This window comes from Pongo pygmaeus, chromosome 18 (assembly GCF_028885625.2).
Source record: "Pongo pygmaeus isolate AG05252 chromosome 18, NHGRI_mPonPyg2-v2.0_pri, whole genome shotgun sequence".
In the NCBI taxonomy this organism is placed as follows: Eukaryota; Metazoa; Chordata; class Mammalia; order Primates; family Hominidae; genus Pongo; species Pongo pygmaeus.
This window is the reverse complement of record NC_072391.2, coordinates 845,139-862,789: the sequence shown is the minus strand read 5'-3', so window position 1 is coordinate 862,789 and position 17,651 is coordinate 845,139. Positions and strand designations below refer to the sequence as shown.

The 17,651-nt window shown below is 61.5% G+C and overlaps 2 protein-coding genes across 5 annotated transcripts; one reads left to right on the top strand and one right to left on the bottom strand.

The window, feature by feature from the left end:
• Positions 1-3,944: 3,944 nt before the first annotated feature.
• CIAO3 (cytosolic iron-sulfur assembly component 3) lies at positions 3,945-14,947 on the top strand. Of its 2 annotated transcripts, none has more exons than XM_054455332.2 (11): positions 3,945-4,088; positions 4,931-5,026; positions 7,413-7,556; positions 8,335-8,467; positions 9,848-9,982; positions 10,368-10,486; positions 11,287-11,416; positions 12,344-12,416; positions 13,013-13,150; positions 13,715-13,872; positions 14,060-14,947. In XM_054455332.2, exons 1-11 carry the CDS (start codon positions 4,023-4,025, stop codon positions 14,296-14,298), a joined length of 1,431 nt encoding a protein of 476 aa, XP_054311307.1. In that variant the 5' UTR covers positions 3,945-4,022; the 3' UTR covers positions 14,299-14,947. The 2 variants fall into 2 exon arrangements, with proteins under 2 accessions (XP_054311307.1, XP_054311308.1); XM_054455333.2 differs by having other exon boundaries at positions 4,070-4,279.
• A 51-nt stretch (positions 14,948-14,998) lies between these two features.
• On the bottom strand, positions 14,999-17,595 carry HAGHL (hydroxyacylglutathione hydrolase like). 3 transcript variants are annotated; one of them, XM_054455337.2, is made up of 9 exons: positions 17,566-17,595; positions 17,092-17,294; positions 16,670-16,734; positions 16,470-16,587; positions 16,279-16,387; positions 16,099-16,199; positions 15,807-15,908; positions 15,626-15,705; positions 14,999-15,426 (listed from the first exon to the last, which is right to left on the bottom strand). In XM_054455337.2, the coding sequence occupies exons 2-9, from the start codon at positions 17,194-17,196 to the stop codon at positions 15,258-15,260; spliced, it is 849 nt and encodes a 282-aa protein (XP_054311312.1). In that variant the 5' UTR covers positions 17,197-17,294; positions 17,566-17,595; the 3' UTR covers positions 14,999-15,257. The 3 variants fall into 3 exon arrangements, with proteins under 3 accessions (XP_054311312.1, XP_054311314.1, XP_063510705.1); XM_054455339.2 differs by lacking the exon at positions 17,566-17,595 and having other exon boundaries at positions 15,834-15,908; positions 17,092-17,223; XM_063654635.1 differs by lacking the exon at positions 17,566-17,595 and having other exon boundaries at positions 14,999-15,908; positions 17,092-17,223.
• Between the last annotated feature and the right edge of the window lie 56 nt (positions 17,596-17,651).

Genomic DNA, 17,651 nt, shown 5'->3' with positions numbered 1-17,651 from the left:
CCCCAGTTGCTGCTCCCTAGCCCTGTGTGTAATGGGGGCATCTGGCCTGGTGTGTCCTTCGGGCCTTGGAAACCACATGGGCTGAGCCTGAGGGCACATCCTGCAGCCCAGCCAGACAGACCTGCAGTGAACCCACCTCTCCTCCTGCCGCCAGGCCAAACAGACCTGTGGGTGAACCCACCTCTCCCCTCCTGCCACCCAGCCAGACAGACCCGCAGTGAACCCACCTCTCCCCTCCTGCCGCCCAGCCAGACAGACCCACTGTGAACCCACCTCTCCCCTCCTGCCGCCCAGCCAGACAGACCCACTGTGAACCCACCTCCCCTCCTGCCGCCCAGCCACACAGACCCGCAGTGAACCCACCTCCCCTCCTGCCGCCCAGCCAGACAGACCCGCAGTGAACCCACCTCTCCTCCTGCCGCCAGGCCAGAGACCTGCGAGTGAACCCACCTCTCCCCTCCTGCCACCCAGCCAGACAGACCCGCAGTGAACCCACCTCTCCCCTCCTGCCACCCAGCCAGACAGACCCGCAGTGAACCCACCTCTCCCCTCCTGCCGCCCAGCCACACAGACCCACAGTGACCTCACCTCTCCTTTCCCAGTTCCTGGAAGCAGAGGCCTTGATGGAACACAGGAGAGTTCAGTAAACGTTTTGAAATCAGACGTTCAGGAAAAATTAGTTAATTTTGGAAAACTCGGCTCTCCTCCCCAGGAACTCCTGACCTGAGGTGGGTTTATTCCCCCTGTACGAGGTTATGGCACCTGCTGGCCCCCGTGGGCTCCGCAGCACCACCTGCCGGCCCTCAGCCAGCCTGGGCTGCATCCCGTCCACCGGACTCACAGGCCCCACCTCCACCCCGCCGCCCCTCGCAGGCCAGCCCAGCCCCCACACAGCCTCCCTGAGCCACATACCCGGTTAGGAGGTGGAAAGCATCTCTTTGTCCTTCAACCCCTGAGGGTCCCACAAGAACCTGGAAATGAGGGCTGCAGTGGCTGAAGGGCAGCCTCCCAAAAGATGCATCCAGGTCGGGCCAAGTGGCTCACGCTGTAATCCCAGCATTGCGGGGCTGAGGTGGAAGGATCACTTGAGCCCAGGAGTTCGAGACCAGCCTGGCCAACATGGTGAAACCCCATCTTTTTTTTTTTTTTTTTTTTTTTTTTGAGACAGAGTCTTGCTCTGTTGCCCAGGCTGCAGTGCAGTGGCGTGATCTCAGCTCACTGCAAACTCCACCTCCCAGGTTCACGCCATTCTCCTGCCTCAGCCTCCCGAGTAGCTGGGACTACAGGCACCCGCCACCATGCCTGGCTAATTTTTTGTATTTTCAGTAGAGACGGGGTTTCACTGTTAGCCAGGATGGTCTCGATCACCTGACCTCGTGATCCACCCACCTCGGCCTCCCAAAGTGCTGGGATTACAGGCGTGAGCTAACGTGCCCGGCCACGTCTTTAATAAAAATATAAAAATTAGCTAGGCCTGGTGATGGACTCCTATAGTACCAGCTGCTCAGGAGGCTGAGGCAGGAGAGTCGCTTGAACCCGGCAGGCAGAGGCTGCAGTGAGCCGAGATCCTGCCACTGCACTCCAGTCTGGGCAACAAGAGCGAAACTCCGTCTCAAAAAAAATAATAATAAAGGCCGGATGCGGTGGCTCACACCTGTAATCCCCGCACTTTGGAAGGCTGAGGCGGGCGAATCATGAGGTCAGGAGATCAAGACCATCCTGGCTAACATGGTGAAACCCCGTTTCTACTGAAAATACAAAAATTAGCGGAGCGTGGTGGCGGGAGCCTGTAATCCCAGCTACTTGGGAGGCTGAGGCAGAAATGCCTGAACCCGGGAGGCAGAGGTTGCAGTGAGCCAAGACTGTGCCACTGCACTCCAGCCTGGGTGACAGAGTGAGACTCTTGTCTCAAAAAATAATAATAATACTCATGCCTATAATCCCAGCACTTTGGGAGGCCGAAGCCTGCAGATCACGAGGTCAGGAGATTGAGACCATCTTGGCTGACACATGGTGAAACCCCGTCTCTACTAAAAATACAAAAAAATTAGCCACGTGTGGTGGCGGGCACCTGTAGTCCCAGCTACTTGGGAAGCTGAAGGAGGAGAATGGCGTGAACCCAGGAGGTGGGGCTTGCAGTGAGCTGAGATGGCGCCACCGCACTCCAGCCTGGGCAACGGAGTGAGACTCCATCTCAAAATAATAATAATAATAACAGTAAAAATAGCCGGGCGTGATGGCACACACCTGTAGTCCCAGCTACTTGGGAGGCTGAGGCCGGAGGATCCCTTGAGCCCAGGAGGCTGAGGCTATAGTGAGCTGTGATCACACCACTGTACTCCAGCCTGGGAAGAGAGCAAGACGCTGTATCAAGAAAAAAAAATATGCTGGGCGACGCAGTCACAGACCAAGGGCACCTGGAGCCCCTGGAAGCTGGAGAAAGCAGGAAGGGTCCTCTCTGCAGCCTCCAGAGGGAGCATGGTGAATGACACCGTGACCTCAGATGTGTGGCCTCCACAGCTAGTAGGGGACGCATCTCTGTTGCTTTTGCCCCCGTGTGTTGTCATTTGTTATGGGAGCCTCGGGAGACAGGTACAGGATGATCCCTTCCGAGGGTGAAGCTCTGACACCAACCCAGGAGAGGAGACCAGGCGGCTCTACCAGTATCATGACCATGGATCAGCAAGAGGATGCTAGCAGGCAACCTCCCACCCAACCACCGGGGGCAGGGGTAGGCAAAAGGGGGTCCTGTGGGTGCCCGCAGAGCAGACGCCTCCAGCAGGTATCCCTTCCAGCCCAGGGAAAGGGGGTGCCCACACACAGTCACAGCATCGCAGCAACCTGGGGTCCGGCCGGCCTCGCCCTATGTCCCCAGCCGGCCCTCGTGTCCCACCGTGCCCTCCCTGGGTTCCCAGGCCCTGGCTCAGGGACTAGCACATGGGAAGTGCATGGTAAATACTCGTTAATGACGATGATGAAACAATCTGCAAAACAGAGAGCAGGGACCCCAGAGGCACGAGGTTGGCACCAGAGCCCAGGGGCTCCAGGGAAATGTCTGTGAGTTAATGAAGAACCCCACCCTAGCTCCACCCAGAGCAGCAAGAGGAAGCTCACCTAAAGACCCTTCCCCTAATCTTGGCTGGGCGCGGTGGCTCAAGCCTGTAATCCCAGCACTTTGGGAGACCGAGGCGGGTGGATCACGAGGTCAGGAGATCGAGACCATTCTGGCTAACACAGTGAAACCTCGTCTCTACTAAAAATACAAAAAATTAGCCGGGCGCGGTGACGGGCGCCTGTAGTCCCAGCTACTCGGGAGGCTGAGGCAGGAGAATCGCTTGAACCCAAGAGGAGGAGCTTGCAGTGAGCGGAGATCGCGCCATTGCACTCCAGCCTGGGCGACAGAGAGAGACTCCGTCTCAAAAAAAGAAAAAAACAAAAAGCGAGTAGGCCCACAGGGTCCTGTTTCAGAGTCTCCCAGGGGCATGGACTTTTCCAGACTGGTCTCCAAGATAACAGAAAAGGAGGCTGGAGGCCCTGGGAGCGGCTCCCCAGGAAGGGGAGGCCTCGGGCCCATCCCTGCTTTCTTCCATGCCTGAATTCCCCAACACGAGCTGAGCGCCTCCTGTGTGCCAGGCGCGTTCCGGGTTCTTGGGTTGCATCCGGGGGCACCTGGTCCGCAGGTACGCAGCGGATAACGAAATGGACGGAGCCAGATCCCCTCCGCTTCCTTGTGAAGGCGGAGAGACTCCAAGGCCGGAGCTGCGACGCTGGCCCGACCGACCCCTGCGCCCCCTGCACCCCAACCCGGGGCCTGGGGCGCGCGGGAGGCGGACGAAGTGCTAGGTCCCGGGTTCCCGCAGGGTGGGCGGGGAGCCGCCGTGCCCGGGCTCGTCAGCAGAGGGCGCCGGCCCCGGGGCGAGGTGCGCATGCGCCCTGTCGGCGCTTTCCGGCAGCGTGGCGGAATCAGTCACTTCGTTTCGCGCTGTTTAGCGACACCTGCGCGCGGCGGCAGTGCGGCCGTCATGGCGTCGCCCTTCAGCGGGGCGCTGCAGCTGACGGACCTGGATGACTTCATCGGGCCGTCTCAGGTGGGCCGGTCTGGGCGGGCGGGGGCGAGGCTGCGCTCGGTGTCCTCTCGCGCGGAGGGAAATTGCTCTGCGCCCCACTTCCTCCCCTGAGGAATGAGATCCGAATCCCGGGAGCCCGCTCTGGGCCGTCGGGGACTCTATCGACCCGGTCGCGGGGCCTCAGACACTGCGGCCCGCTTCTTACCAACAGGGTAACCGAGGCCAGGGAGGGCGGCGCCCCCCAGCGCGCTCCTGTGCCCCATGGTGTCCAGGCGGGCTGCGTGGGAGGGTCCAGTGGTCGCGGGCTCGCGCCGGCCTGCCCAACCCAGAAGAGGCAGCGGAGGCGGCTCCCACCCATCCCTAACCCTAACCCTACCCCTGGGTCGCAGCTGGAGGGCGGCGGGGCCCGGGCCGGGGCCTCCTCCCCTGCGCAGGACGCCTTGTCAGGCCTCAGGACCCCCAAGCCACAGCCTTTGCATCTGCATAAACGGGTGCGGTGGGGACCCCACCTCAGTTGAGGGCAGTGGGGGCGGCCCGCTAGACGCCCCGCAGTGGCTCCTCAGTAGAGCTGTCCTTGACGTCGCCCTGGTGGGCCGGACAACTACTCTTGAACACGGGAGGCTGCAGGCGCCCTTATCTGGGTGCGCCTGCCTGTCCATGTCCAACAGCCCCGCAGGGCCAGAGCTGAGCAGGGCGAGAGGCGGGCTGCTGGGAGCGCTTCCGGCAAGGATGAGCTGGGAGGCGGCTTTCTGGGCTGCCAGGGTTCTCAAGGAGAAGAGAGAGAAATCCATCCTTGAGGCGTGGCCTCCCAGGGAACCTCCGCCCATTCACAGGGCCTGATTTGGGGTCTCTTCCTGATCTAGGAGTGCATCAAGCCTGTCAAAGTGGAAAAAAGGGCGGGAAGTGGCGTGGCCAAGATTCGCATTGAAGATGACGGGAGCTACTTCCAAATTAACCAAGTAAGGCACAGGAGGCTGCTCCACCATCTCTCCTGCCCGGCTGATCCAAAACACTTTTCTCTGCTTCCTCCCGGCACGGAGCAGTGACCCTGAGACGCCCCAGGTCTCACCAGTCCTTTCCCACTGGTCGAATTCACCTGCCATCTGGGAGGCTGGGGGGCAGGGTGCCTGGGGCAGGTGAATGAGCAGCACTCAGGCCAAATAGCTTGATCTGCTCAGCAGAGGGGCTCTTTGCAGAGATGGTGGATCCTGTCTGCCTGTTCCCCCTAGTTCTAACCATGTAAGATTTTCTAATTCAGACCCCTCATTCTTTTTTTTTTTTTTTTTTTTTTTGATACAGAGTCTCCCTCTATGGCCCAGGCTGGAGTGCAGTGGCGTGATCTCGGCTCACTGCAAGCTCCGCCTCCCGGGTTCACACCATTCTCCTGCCTCAGCCTCCCGAGTAGCTGGGACTACAGGTGCCTGCCACCATGCCCAGCTAATGTTTTTTGTATTTTTAGTAGAGACGGGGTTTCACTGTGTTAGCCAGGATGGTCTTGATTTCGTGACCTCGTGATCCACCCGCCTTGGCCTCCCAAAGTGCTGGGATTACAGGCATGAGCCACCGCGCCCGGCCCAGACCCCTCATTCTTCAAGAATAGTACTTCCTCTCTAAGTGATAAGATCCTGATGAAACTGTTAAAATTCAGGCCAGGCGCAGTGGCTCACGCTTGTAATCCCAGCACTTTGGAAGGCCAGGCCAGGGTTGGGGCGGGGGGGGGGGGGGGTGGGGGCGGATCACCTGAGGTAAGGAGTTCGAGACCAGCCTGGCCAACACGGTGAAACCCCGTCTCTACTAAAAATACAAAAATTAGTCGGGCGTCGTGGCGCGTGCCTGTAATCCCAGCTACTCAAGAGGCTGAGGCAGGAGAATCACTTGAACCTGGGAGATAGGGACTGCAGTGAACCAAGATTGCTCCACTGCACTCCAGCCTGAGAGACAGAGACTCCATTTCAAAAAAATAAAGAAACTGGGCTGGGCGCAGTGGCTCACGCCTGTAATCCCAGCACTTTGGGAGGCTGAGGCGGGTGGATCACGAGGTCAGGGGATCAAGACCATCCTGGCTAACAGGGTGAAACCCCGTCTCTACTAAAAATACAAAAAAAATTAGCCGGGCGTGGCGGCGGGCGCCTGTAGTCCCAGCTACCGGGGAGGCTGAGGCAGGAGAATGGCGTGAGCCCGGGAGGCGGAGTTTGCAGTGAGCCGAGATCGCGCCACTGCACTCCAGCTTGGGTGACACAGCGAGACTCCATCTCAAAAAAAAAAAAAAAAAAGAAACTATTAAAATTCACCTGACTGTGTGCCATTTGGACTCTAAAACACGTCTGCCTGATCTCATGAACCGCTGCACCGAGAGACGATTTCCAGCCCAGCACTAGGGGTCCGGCCCACAAACGAAGGGAACCCCTGTAAGGTGCTAGGGTGCTGGTAGGCGTGGCTGTTGGCGCAGTGGCAGTTGATGCTGGTGGGCCTGGCTGTCGGCGCAGTGGCAGTTGGTTTGGAGGAGCTTGTCAGTCTCTGCCCAGCACCCTGTGGCAGGCAATGCTTTGTGCCTTGAGTCAGAACCAATGTAGGAATACAAGGCGAGCTCAGATTGTGACTTCGCGTGACACACACGCCTAGCAGAGAGCTGGGCTGCGAGGGGTTCCCACGCAGTTCCCACCCAGTCGCCTTGCTCCTCTGGCTGCATTCCGGGCCACTGCAGCACCCCTGGCCCTGCTCAAACCATTCCTGCCTTTGCAAGAGGAGTTGGGGAAGCTGGAGCTGGGTGCATTTTGCATCTAAGAAAAGTTGCTAGGGGATGTCCTGGTGGCCCCCAACTGGAACACCTTGTTCCTGCATCTGTTTGGCGAGTCTGACGATTGTTTCTGCCCCGCCCACAGGAGGCCAGGCTCCCAGGCTTCCTCCCTCTGCTCTCCTCTTCCTGTCCCTTCGTCCTTTCCTCCTTTGCCCTCAGCTTTCCTGCCTCCTCCTTTCAGAGCCCACCTTCGGCATTTTCCTGCCCCACAGCCCCGTGAGTGTGCACCGGGGCCAGCACCCCGTCCAGGACCCCATGGGTGAGTGGGGTGGCTGCTGCTTTGCTGAGATACCAGTGGCAAGCCTTATTCCTGTGATTCTGATGCACTAACCAAGTCGTACCAAAAAGTAGACTTTGATGGCATTATGAAACTCTAGAACATGTGTGTGCATTTTTGTAATACGTATCTAATTTTTAAAAATTAAGCGGCATACAAGCCCAGCCAGCAGCCATGTTGGTTGTCGGTTATGAGCTGGACTCCACTATCCTCTGGCTCCATGTCCTCGTGCAGAGGGGGCCCCTGTGCACCGGGTTCTTCTCCCTTGTAGGACGGCGGGACCCGGAGGCTGGAGAAGGCCAAGGTCTCGCTAAACGACTGCCTAGCGTGCAGCGGCTGCATCACCTCCGCAGAGACCGTGCTTATCACCCAGCAGAGCCACGAGGAGCTGAAGAAGGTTCTAGATGCTAACAAGGTAAGCGGTGGGTGGCCTGGGGACTCTGCTTTAACCTGAAATCCACCCCAGCAGCCGACAACGCGTTTTGCCAAGGGCAGCTCATGTGGTGCCGCCATCCCTCGTGCAGGTGGCGCCTGCCTTTTTGAGGCTTGGAATCTCGGTGATTTACTTGTCATTTGACTCCAGTGGTGAACGTGTCAGGCCCCGAACTTCAGGTTCTAAATATACATCAAAATGACACCCTTACTGGGTGTGGTGGCTCACGCCTCTCATCCCAGCACTTTGGGAGGCTGAGCCAGGTGGATCACCTGAGGTCAGGAGTTCGAGACCACCGTGGCCAACATGGTGAAACCCCGTCTCTACTAAAAATACAAGAATTAGCCAGGTGTGGTGGCACATGCCTGTAATCCCAGCAACTGGAGAGGCTGAGGCAGGAGAATTGCTTGAATCCAGGAGACAGAGGTTGCAGTGAGCCGAGATCGTGCCATTACACTCCAGCCTGGTGATAGAGTGAGACTCCATCAAAAAAAAAGATACCCTTGGCCAGGCATGGTGGTTCACGCCTGTAATCCCACCTACCCAGGAGGCTGAACCCGGGAGGCGGAGGTTGCATGCAGTGAGCTCTGATCACACCACTGCACTCCAGCCTGGGCAACAGAGTGAGACTGTGTTAAAAAAAAAAAAAGACTCTTGATGGAGCTGGTCCACAGTTGACAGCATCTCACCGTGCAGCTCTGGCCACCAGGAATCAGCATAAGGCTGGTAGAGTAAGCAGCGTCTTCCCCTTGCTTTGCAGATGGTGGCACCCAGTCAGCAGAGGCTGGTTGTAGTTTCGGTCTCACCACAATCTAGAGCATCGCTGGCTGCACGGTTTCAGCTGAATCCTACAGACACTGCCAGGAAATTAACCTCATTCTTTAAAAAAATAGGTAGGCTTTGAACCTGGGGTAACACTGCCGCTCCAAATCAAGGGGGCGTCTGAGTAAGCCCAGGCTCCTCGTGCCTCTGAGTCACTGACACGCCACCCAGCCCTGAACTTCAGCGCCACAGAAACTTTATTCTGTCTGTGACCTCAGCCTGAAGTTTTGATTTGACATTTGAGAGCAGCGCTTCTGACTGTGCACTTTCTCTAAGCTGGGGCTGACCAACTCCTTGTACTTTTTAGCTGATAATATTAAGGCACTCTCTCCGGGGCTCTGTTGGATTCACCCAAGGTCAGCTTCGGCTGACTTTGGTTATGTGCCTGGAGCTGGGCTTGGGGAGGATCTGGGTGTCTTGAGAGCCCCCAGCTAACTAGGCTCCAGTGCCCGGTGTCTCACTGGGAGTGAAGGGGCTGGACCTCATGGTTACTGTGCGCCTTTCACAGGTAACCGCCATGTCCAGTCCCTTCGTTCCCAGCGAGGCAGGGCTGTGCACCTTGTACCCAGCAGACTGCCTGTCATCCAGCTGTGTCCCGGGTCCCTCACACTGGAAACTGTTGACACTGGCAGGTGCCCCATGGCTCCTGTCTGACCCACGTCCAGTTGGTGCCTGAGCAGTGCTCTGGCACTGGGAGCCTGACCTGGTGTCCCAGGGAGAACCTGGCCTGGGGCAGCCCATGGTTCTCCAGGTGGAAGGTGTGGATTTCGTCCCCACCAGAACAGGAAGCAAGTTGAAAGATTTTTGCTTACAGATCACGGGCAAGTGGGGCACAGTGAGTCCGAGGGCAGTCCTCTGACCACGGGTTACGCGAGGGAGGAATGACAAGTCAGGCAGAGAGAGAGGGACCACACGCTGGTGCCTCTGCTGGGTCCAGGGCATGATCAGGCAGGTTTACTGAGCAGTTCTAATGGCTGGGCTTGGAGCTGGCTGGCGTGTTCCAGGAGTCCCGCTGTGTGTGAGGGGTGGCCACTATGGCAGGTCTGCACAGTCAGGGTCCGAGGGGCCAGTCCAGCAGGCCGCGTCCAGCTGTGCCCTAGGGAGGGTCACCGGGAGCAGCGCACGTGGCAATTCCCTGGACCAGCCACGCTGAGGAGCTGGGAGGGTGGAGGACTGAGCTGCTGAGTGGCTGCCCTGCCTCTGGGGTGGGAAAGCAAGGCCTGCGTTCATAGGGGATGCCGAGGCAACGTGGCTTTAGGAGGTCCCCACGGTGGGGCTGGGGCTTTGGTGCAACGTGGCTTTAGGAGGTCCCCACGGTGGGGCCGGGGCTTTGGCATGGCAAGCAGGTGCGACACACGTGCCCTGGCAGCACCATGGTGGTCCACACACCGGCGTGTGCTCGCGTGGGCATCCCGCATGGGGTTAACCAGGCACCCACCTTCACCTTCCAGGGGTGCACTTCGTCTTCGACACTGCCTTCTCAAGGCACTTCAGCCTCCTGGAGAGCCAGCGAGAGTTTGTGCGGCGATTCCGAGGACAGGCCGACTGCAAACAGGCCCTGCCCCTGCTGGCCTCCGCCTGCCCAGGTGTGCTTATGGTGCGGGTGGTGTGAGAGTCAAGTTCAAGTGCAGTTAAAACATGACGTGATACGGACACGAATGACGAGGCGGGGGATGGGAGGTGGAGACGCAAGCCGGTTTTGCAGGACGGGTTAGAAATGTTGGCACAAATGGCCTTTTCTGGAGAAGGGGCTTCCCTCCCTTGGGAGCCACGCGCAGTCACCTCAGGTCCCCAGGCAGTGTTGCCTGCACGCCGAGCTCCGCGTGGTGGTGGGGAGAACAGGAACGAGCACTCTTGAATGTCATCATGATCTGTATGAGCGGGCCCGCCCCCAGAATGTCGTGCTGCTGCCTGTGGATGCGGGGGCCGCCGTGCGCCCCCGCCAGCCCCGTGTGCCCCCTGTCACCTCAGGCTGGATCTGCTATGCCGAGAAGACCCACGGCAGCTTCATCCTCCCCCACATCAGCACCGCCCGGTCCCCGCAGCAGGTCATGGGCTCTCTGGTCAAGGACTTCTTCGCCCAGCAGCAGGTAACGGCGTTGGGCCAGCCCCAGGCTCAGGCTGGGGAGCGGCCAGAAGTCACCATGCTGGCCTCTTGCCTTGAGGCTGCAGAAACAGAGTCCCCGCCGTGGTGTGCCGCCTTCCCGAGCACACCTGCACCCTTCTTCCCTCCTGGTTCAGGCCCTTCCTCTTCTGCAGCAGAGGGCTTCGTTCTGATCCAGAGGTGCTCACTGCTCACCCAGAGGCAGCCAGGCCTGAGGCTGAGGGAGCAGGAGGCCCTGGGCAGTCCGGGCCTGGAGCCCACCCTGCCGGCCACCAGGTCCACGAGGATGCCCAGCACGACCCCCACCTGAGGCCCAGCGGGATTGAAGCCTGACGACGCTCAGCCAGCAGGGGGCGGGAGAGGGTGAGGGCGGCCCTGGTGGTGCCTGGGCCTCGAGCGCCCATGTCCCCTGCGGCACCTCCTGCCTGACTGGACGCGGATTTTCACCCGGGGCTGGGGCTGGTTGGTTCCCCTGTGACATCCCTTTCCCCGGCTGGTGTGCAGTGAGAGGGCCTGAGCCGTGGGAAGGCCACTTCTCCTCCATTGGACGTGGCTGTTAGGGAGTGCAGGCACGCTGGGAACGGGTCAGTGTCATTTTCTGTCACAGCCAGGGCCCGTCCTGTCCAGGGACACATCCGCAGAGCCGGCAGGAGGCTTGCTGGGAAATGGAGTGAGGCTCACTGTCCCTCGGGGTCCGGCCTGGCTGCAGGATGGCTGAGTTTCAGGTCATGTCTGGGCCACCTTACTGCTGGGATTGGGGAGACAAGTGTTTGTTTCTCCTTGTAGCACTTGACCCCCGACAAGATCTACCACGTCACGGTGATGCCCTGCTATGACAAAAAGCTGGAAGCCTCCAGACCCGACTTTTTCAACCAGGAGCACCAGACACGGGATGTGGACTGTGTCCTCACAACAGGTGCGGTCATGCCGTGCAGCCCTGAGCCCTCGAGCCTCCCGGTCTGCTTCCTGAGCCCTGGGCACAGGTGGCGACTGCCCAGGATCTTGCCTGCGGGGGCCCTGGCTGGAGCCTGGGGGCTTGCGTGCGTGCGCGTACCTTCATCTCTCCCCTTGGAGCCAGGTGGGCCCATTTGCAGCTGGCCTGTCTTGGGGACCTGCAGCCAGGTGGCCCTCAGTAATACCTCCTTGTTGACTCTGAAATGAGTCTTTGGAGGTGGCCAGAGATTCTCGAGTGCAGCCTCTTCACCTCCCATGAGTCACCCCATTCCTGAGTCGAGCAGCCCCACAGTCTCCCAAATGTGAGGCAGAAAAGCAAACTGCGGCTGGGCATGGTGGCTCACGCCTGTAATCCCAGCACTTTGGGAGGCAGAGGCGGGTGGATCACGAGGTCAGGAGTTCAAGACCAGCCTGGGCCGAGATGGTGAAACCCCATGTCTGCTAAAAATACGAAAATTAGCCGGGAGTAGTGGTGGTGCTCCTGTAATCCCAGCTACTCAGGAGGCTGAGGCAGGAGAATCACTTGATCCCGGGGGGCAGAGGTTGTAGTGAGCCAAGATCATACCATTGCACTCCAGCCTGGGTGGCAGAGTGAGACTCCGTCTCAAAAAAAAAAAAAAAAAGGAGACTGCCTAAGAGGATGGACAGATGGACACTGGGTGAGCAGAGTGGCCTGGCCGCTGGCACACCTCCCTGGGCAGGACCAGGCAGCCCCCAGAGGGGCTTCAGGAGTGACCGGGCCTCGCCTCCCCACCACGGGCTAGGGTGGACATTTGGGGCCTTCTGGGGCCAAAGTGCAGAATGCTGGGGATGCAGGTGGCTTGGATGTTCTCTGACTTTGTTGCTGGGATCTCAGCTAAAGAGTGTCTGCGCTATGGCTTCTTTGCAGGAGAAGTTTTCAGGTTGCTGGAGGAAGAGGGCGTCTCCCTCCCCGACCTGGAACCAGCCCCTCTGGACAGCTTGTACGTATGTCTGCCACCAAGAACTGTTATTTTAGCTTCTAACGCTGCCTCTGGGGATAGCATCCCCCTGCTCTGGGCTCGCCTTCCCACAGCCCATCTTGGCGTCCACAGAAGTGGCTGAATAGCTAGGCACAGTAGCTCATGCCTGTCACCCCAGCACTTTGGGAGGCCGAGGTGGGCAGATCACCTGAGGTCAGGAGTTTGAGACCAGCCCGGCCAACATGGTGAAACCTCACCTCTACTAAAAATACAAAATATAGCCAGGCATGGTGGTGGGCACCTGTAATCCCAGCTACTTGGGAGGTTGAGGCATGAGAATTGCTTGAACCCAGGAGGCGGAGCTTGCAGGGAGCCGACATCGCGCCACTGCACTCCAGCCTGGGCGACAGAGCAAGACTCCGTCTCAAAAAAAAAAAAAAAAAAAAAGAAGTGGCTGGGCCCCTCTGATGGCTGGTGACACAGGAGCTGTTCCTTTGTGTCTGTGACTTGTCTCCCACTTGGAAATGCAAACGCTCATGTGTGAGGGACAGAGTACCTGCTCTGGAGGTTGGCAGGCAGCAGCCCCGGCTGTGCTGAGGCCCCTCCCTCCTTGCCAGGTGCAGCGGTGCGTCTGCAGAAGAGCCCACCAGCCATCGGGGAGGGGGCTCGGGGGGCTACCTGGAGCACGTGTTCCGGCACGCGGCCCGAGAGCTCTTTGGAATCCATGTGGCTGAGGTTACCTACAAACCCCTGAGGTCAGTGGGATGGGCCAGATCTCTGGGCGGAGCGGCCACACAGCCCCCAGCCTTCCTCGGGCTGCTGCCTCCCCTGGGGTCCTCCCACAGAGGTGGGCTGGGTGGAGGGCAGCCTGCAGGGTTTGGAGGGGACCCTGGGGCCAGGCAGGGCCCTCCTGGCGGGCTCAGGGTGTGAAGGCACCTAAGCACTCCAGGCCTCAGTCAGCCCATCATGGGGGATGGTGACCCTGAGCCCGAGAGGCCAGCATGGGCAAGGGTGGTGGGTGCCTGACGCAGGCATGCGACCACATCCCAGGAGGGAGGGCCAGGGCCTCACAGACATCGCTGGGGAGGGAGGCCTGTTTTACAGACAGCCCAAGGCTGGAGGTGAGGTCCCCTGCTGGACTCGTGGAAGTGAGCTTTCCGCCCTCTCTCTCCGTTCTTGTCCTTCCCCCTGCCCAGGAGAGAGGGAGAGAGCCCTGGGAGCTGCCCGGTCATCCCTTGAAGCCCAGCAGGCCTCCCCTTCCAGGCAGGCAGGAGCCTGGTGGGTGTGCCACGTAGACAAACCCCGCCTGTGCCCCCCAGGAACAAGGACTTCCAGGAGGTGACACTGGAGAAGGAGGGCCAGGTGCTGCTGCACTTCGCGATGGCGTATGGCTTCCGCAACATCCAGAACCTGGTACAGAGGCTCAAGCGTGGGCGCTGCCCCTACCACTACGTGGAAGTCATGGCCTGCCCCTCAGGTAGCTCCCGCAAGGGACAGCACACGAGGGCCCCTTCTGGGAGCAGAGCTGTGGGCCACCATCCACCAGGCTGGGAGGGGGAGGAAGTGGAGCACAGAGGGGGCCCAGTCACCTCCCTGCTCCCGGGGGGTCAGGAGGCTTGGCTGGGGCACAGGCTGTGACCCGTGTCCCCTCTGCTCTCCCATAGGCTGCCTGAACGGCGGGGGCCAGCTGCAGGCCCCAGACAGGCCCAGCAGAGAGCTCCTCCAGCACGTGGAGAGACTGTACGGCATGGTCCGGGCTGAGGCACCCGAGGACGCGCCTGGGGTTCAGGAGCTGTACACACACTGGCTGCAGGGCACGGACTCGGAGTGTGCGGGTCGCTTGCTGCATACGCAGTACCATGCCGTGGAGAAGGCCAGCACTGGCCTGGGCATCCGGTGGTAGGGGCTGCAGGACCAGAACTCCCAGGAGGCCGTGTCCATGTGTGACAGCGGAACCACATGCCCCAAGGCCCCAGGGCTTCCCGCAAAATTCTGAGTGAGCTACAGGGTGTGCTGGGACCCGAGTAGGCGCTAGGACTGGCCGGGACCTGCGGCCGCCTCGTCACCTCCACTTGGGTGCCTCTGGGTTCCTGCTGGCTCTGCCCAGGTGGGGTGGGGTGGCCCAGGTAGCAGAAGGTTCCCTGAGGTCCCAGAGCCTGTTCCATTGGCCCTGGACCAAGGCTCACAGGTGCTACCCTTGCTGTTGCTGGTCAGGCACCCAACTGCGTGAGGGGCTTCAGCCTGTCCCGGGGTTGCCTGAGGCAGAGCAAGACAGGTTCTCACCCCTGACTTCTGGAGGCTTCCCTCGAAACTCTGTGCAAAAGATGGGAGACAGAGCTGGACCTGCAGGGGTGGTACCGCCACAACCCTGCGTGTGGAGCCTGGCAGGAGGGGGTGCCGGGCCCCTGGAAAGCAGGGGTTACTGTTACGAGGTTGTGGACCGGGGCAAGCCAGGTACAAAGCAGCAGCCATCACTGGCTGCATCATCCCCCAGCCAGTCCCCACCAGGCCTGTCTCCCAGCGTTTGTCTAATAAACGCACTCATCCTAAAACACGTCTATGAAAATAGCTCCTCTCTTGGCACATCTGCCAACACTGAGAACGGCCTTTCAAAGCTTTATTCGTAGTTCGGAGGCCCCGTGTGCCCCACTTCGCAGGCACCCAGGTCTCGGCGCCCACACGGGCCCCACTGAGTGGTCCTGTGTGTCCACCCAGGAAGCACCAGCTTGCCCACCCTCCGAGGCTGGGCAGATGGCTGGCCAGGACCTCGAAGAAGGTTCCAGAGGTGGCCCTCGCGTGGGTCCAGCTGGCCGAGGTCAGGAGGAGGAACGCAGGCCCCAGCCCTGTGAGGGTCTGGGTGGCTCACTCGTGTGGGGCTGCACTCAGGAGCCCCCACTGCAGCGCAAGGAGGGCCCGCGCCTGTGGCTGCCGCGGCTCGCCCGCCTGTTCGAAGCGCGCCCGCTCCTTGCAGAGCGCCTCCAGGACGTCGGCGGGGACCGCCTTGCCCGTGAACTTGCGCACCGGCTCCTCTCTGCAGGGAGGGGTGCAGTGAGGCGCAGGGTCCACTGCCCACGCGGGAAGATGGCGCCGAGGGGTGGGCGGGCAGGCAGACACTTAATGAGCAGCCTCCCCCAAGCCAGAGATGTTCACTCAGCCCAACACGCGGTCCCCAGATGCCTTCCTAAGGGTCCACGTAACGGTGGAGGCCCCGGGACAACAACCATACTCACGCCACCCGCAGGAAGGGGTTGTAGAGGCGCTCCTCGCCCAGAGTCGACGGCACTGTGGGCATGTCATCCTCATCCCTCTTCTGGAGTGACCACAGGCCCTGGTCACCATTGGGCCTTGTCTGAGAGCCCCCCCGAAGCCTGTCCCCCCCACCTTCTTGCCGCGGCGGGAAAGGGGCCGTGCCTTAGCCCAGGACAGCTTGGCTCTCACGTGGTCGTTGCAGGGCTCCACTTTCTGCGCAAACTCCAGGTTGCTGAGCGTGTGCTCGTGGCCGCAGAACACCTTCTGGAAGAAGAGCGCTCGGTGAGCGCGCACGCGGCCAGGAAGCGGGGAAAGTGCTCGCGCCGGTGGCCTGGCCCTCCCCTGCCCGGTCTGCCCTCAGGTGGGCATTCACTCTGCACCCCTGGCACAGTGAGGGTGCGGAGCGTGGGGCCTGTGCCCACGAGAGAGGAGGGGAGGGCCCAGGCCCGCTCACCGTCTCGGGGGGCAGGGTACCCAGCTCGGCCAGGCTCTGGTACATCTGCTGGGCGCTGCCCTCCAGGCATGAGCCGCAGCCGGCCACCGACAGCGCGTCGCCTGGCGGGGGAGGACGGGTCAGAGCAGATGGGGCGGGGCCGGCGGGAGGCGGGGTGGGCGCGCTCCGCGCTGCGGGTACCCGAGAACAGGGCGGGTGGGTCCGGGCAATCGTCCTCCCACAGGAAGTAGCTCATGTGGCCGGAGGTGTGGCCGGGCGTCAGGAGGCAACGCACGTGGATGGCCCCGAACTGCGGCGGAGGAGCAGGCGGACCTGTGAGGGTGGGCGGACCCGGGGCGCCCTCCCCGCCCCTCCCGGGAGCGCGCGCTCACCCGCAGCTCCTCGCCGTGCGCCAGCCTGCGCGTCAGCGAGAAGATGCGCTCGTCCGCGCCCAGCACCGCCAGCCCGGGACGCAGCCGCGCCAGCTCCGGGTTTCCCCGCGCGTGGTCCCTGCAGGCGGGCGGGGGCCGAGTTAGGTTGGGCTGGGACAAGGCGGCGTCCTCGTGGCTCCCCCCGCCCCGCCGGCGCTCACCAGTGATGGTGGGTGGTCAGCACAGCGGTCAGAGACACCCCCTCCCGGCCCACGATCTCCAGCAGCTGAAAGGGACGGGAGTGACGATAACACAGACGGTCCCGGTGGCCCACTCCCTCCATATCGGGGCGCCAGATCCGCCGCGCGCACTGCCCCAGGCCGGCCAGAGCCCCGGGTGGCGCCGGGGAGCGGGGACCCAGCGGGCGGTGACTGCGCCCAGCGCGTGCAGGGACCGCCAGGCAGCAGCGAAAGGGCGGAGGCCAGAGGCGCCGTAACTTAAGGGAGCCCCAAGATAATCAAGGAACCCCAGCCGCCAATGACTTCCGGAGAGCAGAGCACGTGGGGGCTCGCTCCTGCCAGGGGGGTAGGGGAGGCTCTCGGGGGGCACGGCCGGGTCCCTGCCGCCCGCGGCCTGCCCTCACCCTCTTGGGCACGGCCACGTCCACGGCCACCGCCTCGCGCGTGAGCTCCTCGATGACCAGGTACATATAGTTGTCCTCGAGCACGGGGATGACCTTGACCTTCATGGTCACGGAGCTCGGCCACAGGTGCCTGCTCCAAAACAGGCCCCCCAGCCCACGGTGCCCCTTCAGGGCGGGGCCCGCTCTCCACACCCTAGGAAGGGCTGTGCGAAGCGGGCTCGGTCAACACGCTGGGAGCCAAAGCAGAAGCCCGGCTCCCCAGGAACTCCCCGGCACTCGCGTGGAATTCCACGCACCGGGCTCCAGCAGGAACAGAAGCCGGCCGGTCCCCAACCAGCCCCGGCTCCGCCCCCAGTCCGAGCCCCAGTCCCCAAAGGCCACGCCTTCCTCCCAGGCCCCGCCCCTCGGCCCCCCGCCCTGCCGCCGCAAGACCCCTGACCCCGAGCAGCCGCGTTCCCCCGCCGCCCGCCTCACCGGCACGGCTGCGCTGAGGGCCCGAAGGACAGACAGACGGAGGCGGGGCCTCGGCCGCCGGTCACGGGGTCCGGACTGAGAGCGGC

Excerpts from the sequence above, each read along its gene's own strand:
- HAGHL (XM_063654635.1), bottom strand. The coding sequence starts at position 17,196 with ATGAAGGTCAAGGTCATCCCCGTGCTCGAGGACAACTATATGTACCTG. Across the intron at positions 16,735-17,091 it reads ACGTGGCCGTGCCCAAGAGG|CTGCTGGAGATCGTGGGCCG; the intron begins GTGAGGGCAGGC and ends CGTCCCTTTCAG. Across the intron at positions 15,909-16,098 it reads GTACCCTGCCCCCCGAGACG|AAGGTGTTCTGCGGCCACGA; the intron begins GTGAGCGGGCCT and ends CTCTTCTTCCAG.
- CIAO3 (XM_054455332.2), top strand. The coding sequence starts at position 4,023 with ATGGCGTCGCCCTTCAGCGGGGCGCTGCAGCTGACGGACCTGGATGAC. Across the intron at positions 9,983-10,367 it reads GCTGGCCTCCGCCTGCCCAG|GCTGGATCTGCTATGCCGAG; the intron begins GTGTGCTTATGG and ends CTGTCACCTCAG. Across the intron at positions 11,417-12,343 it reads GGACTGTGTCCTCACAACAG|GAGAAGTTTTCAGGTTGCTG; the intron begins GTGCGGTCATGC and ends GCTTCTTTGCAG.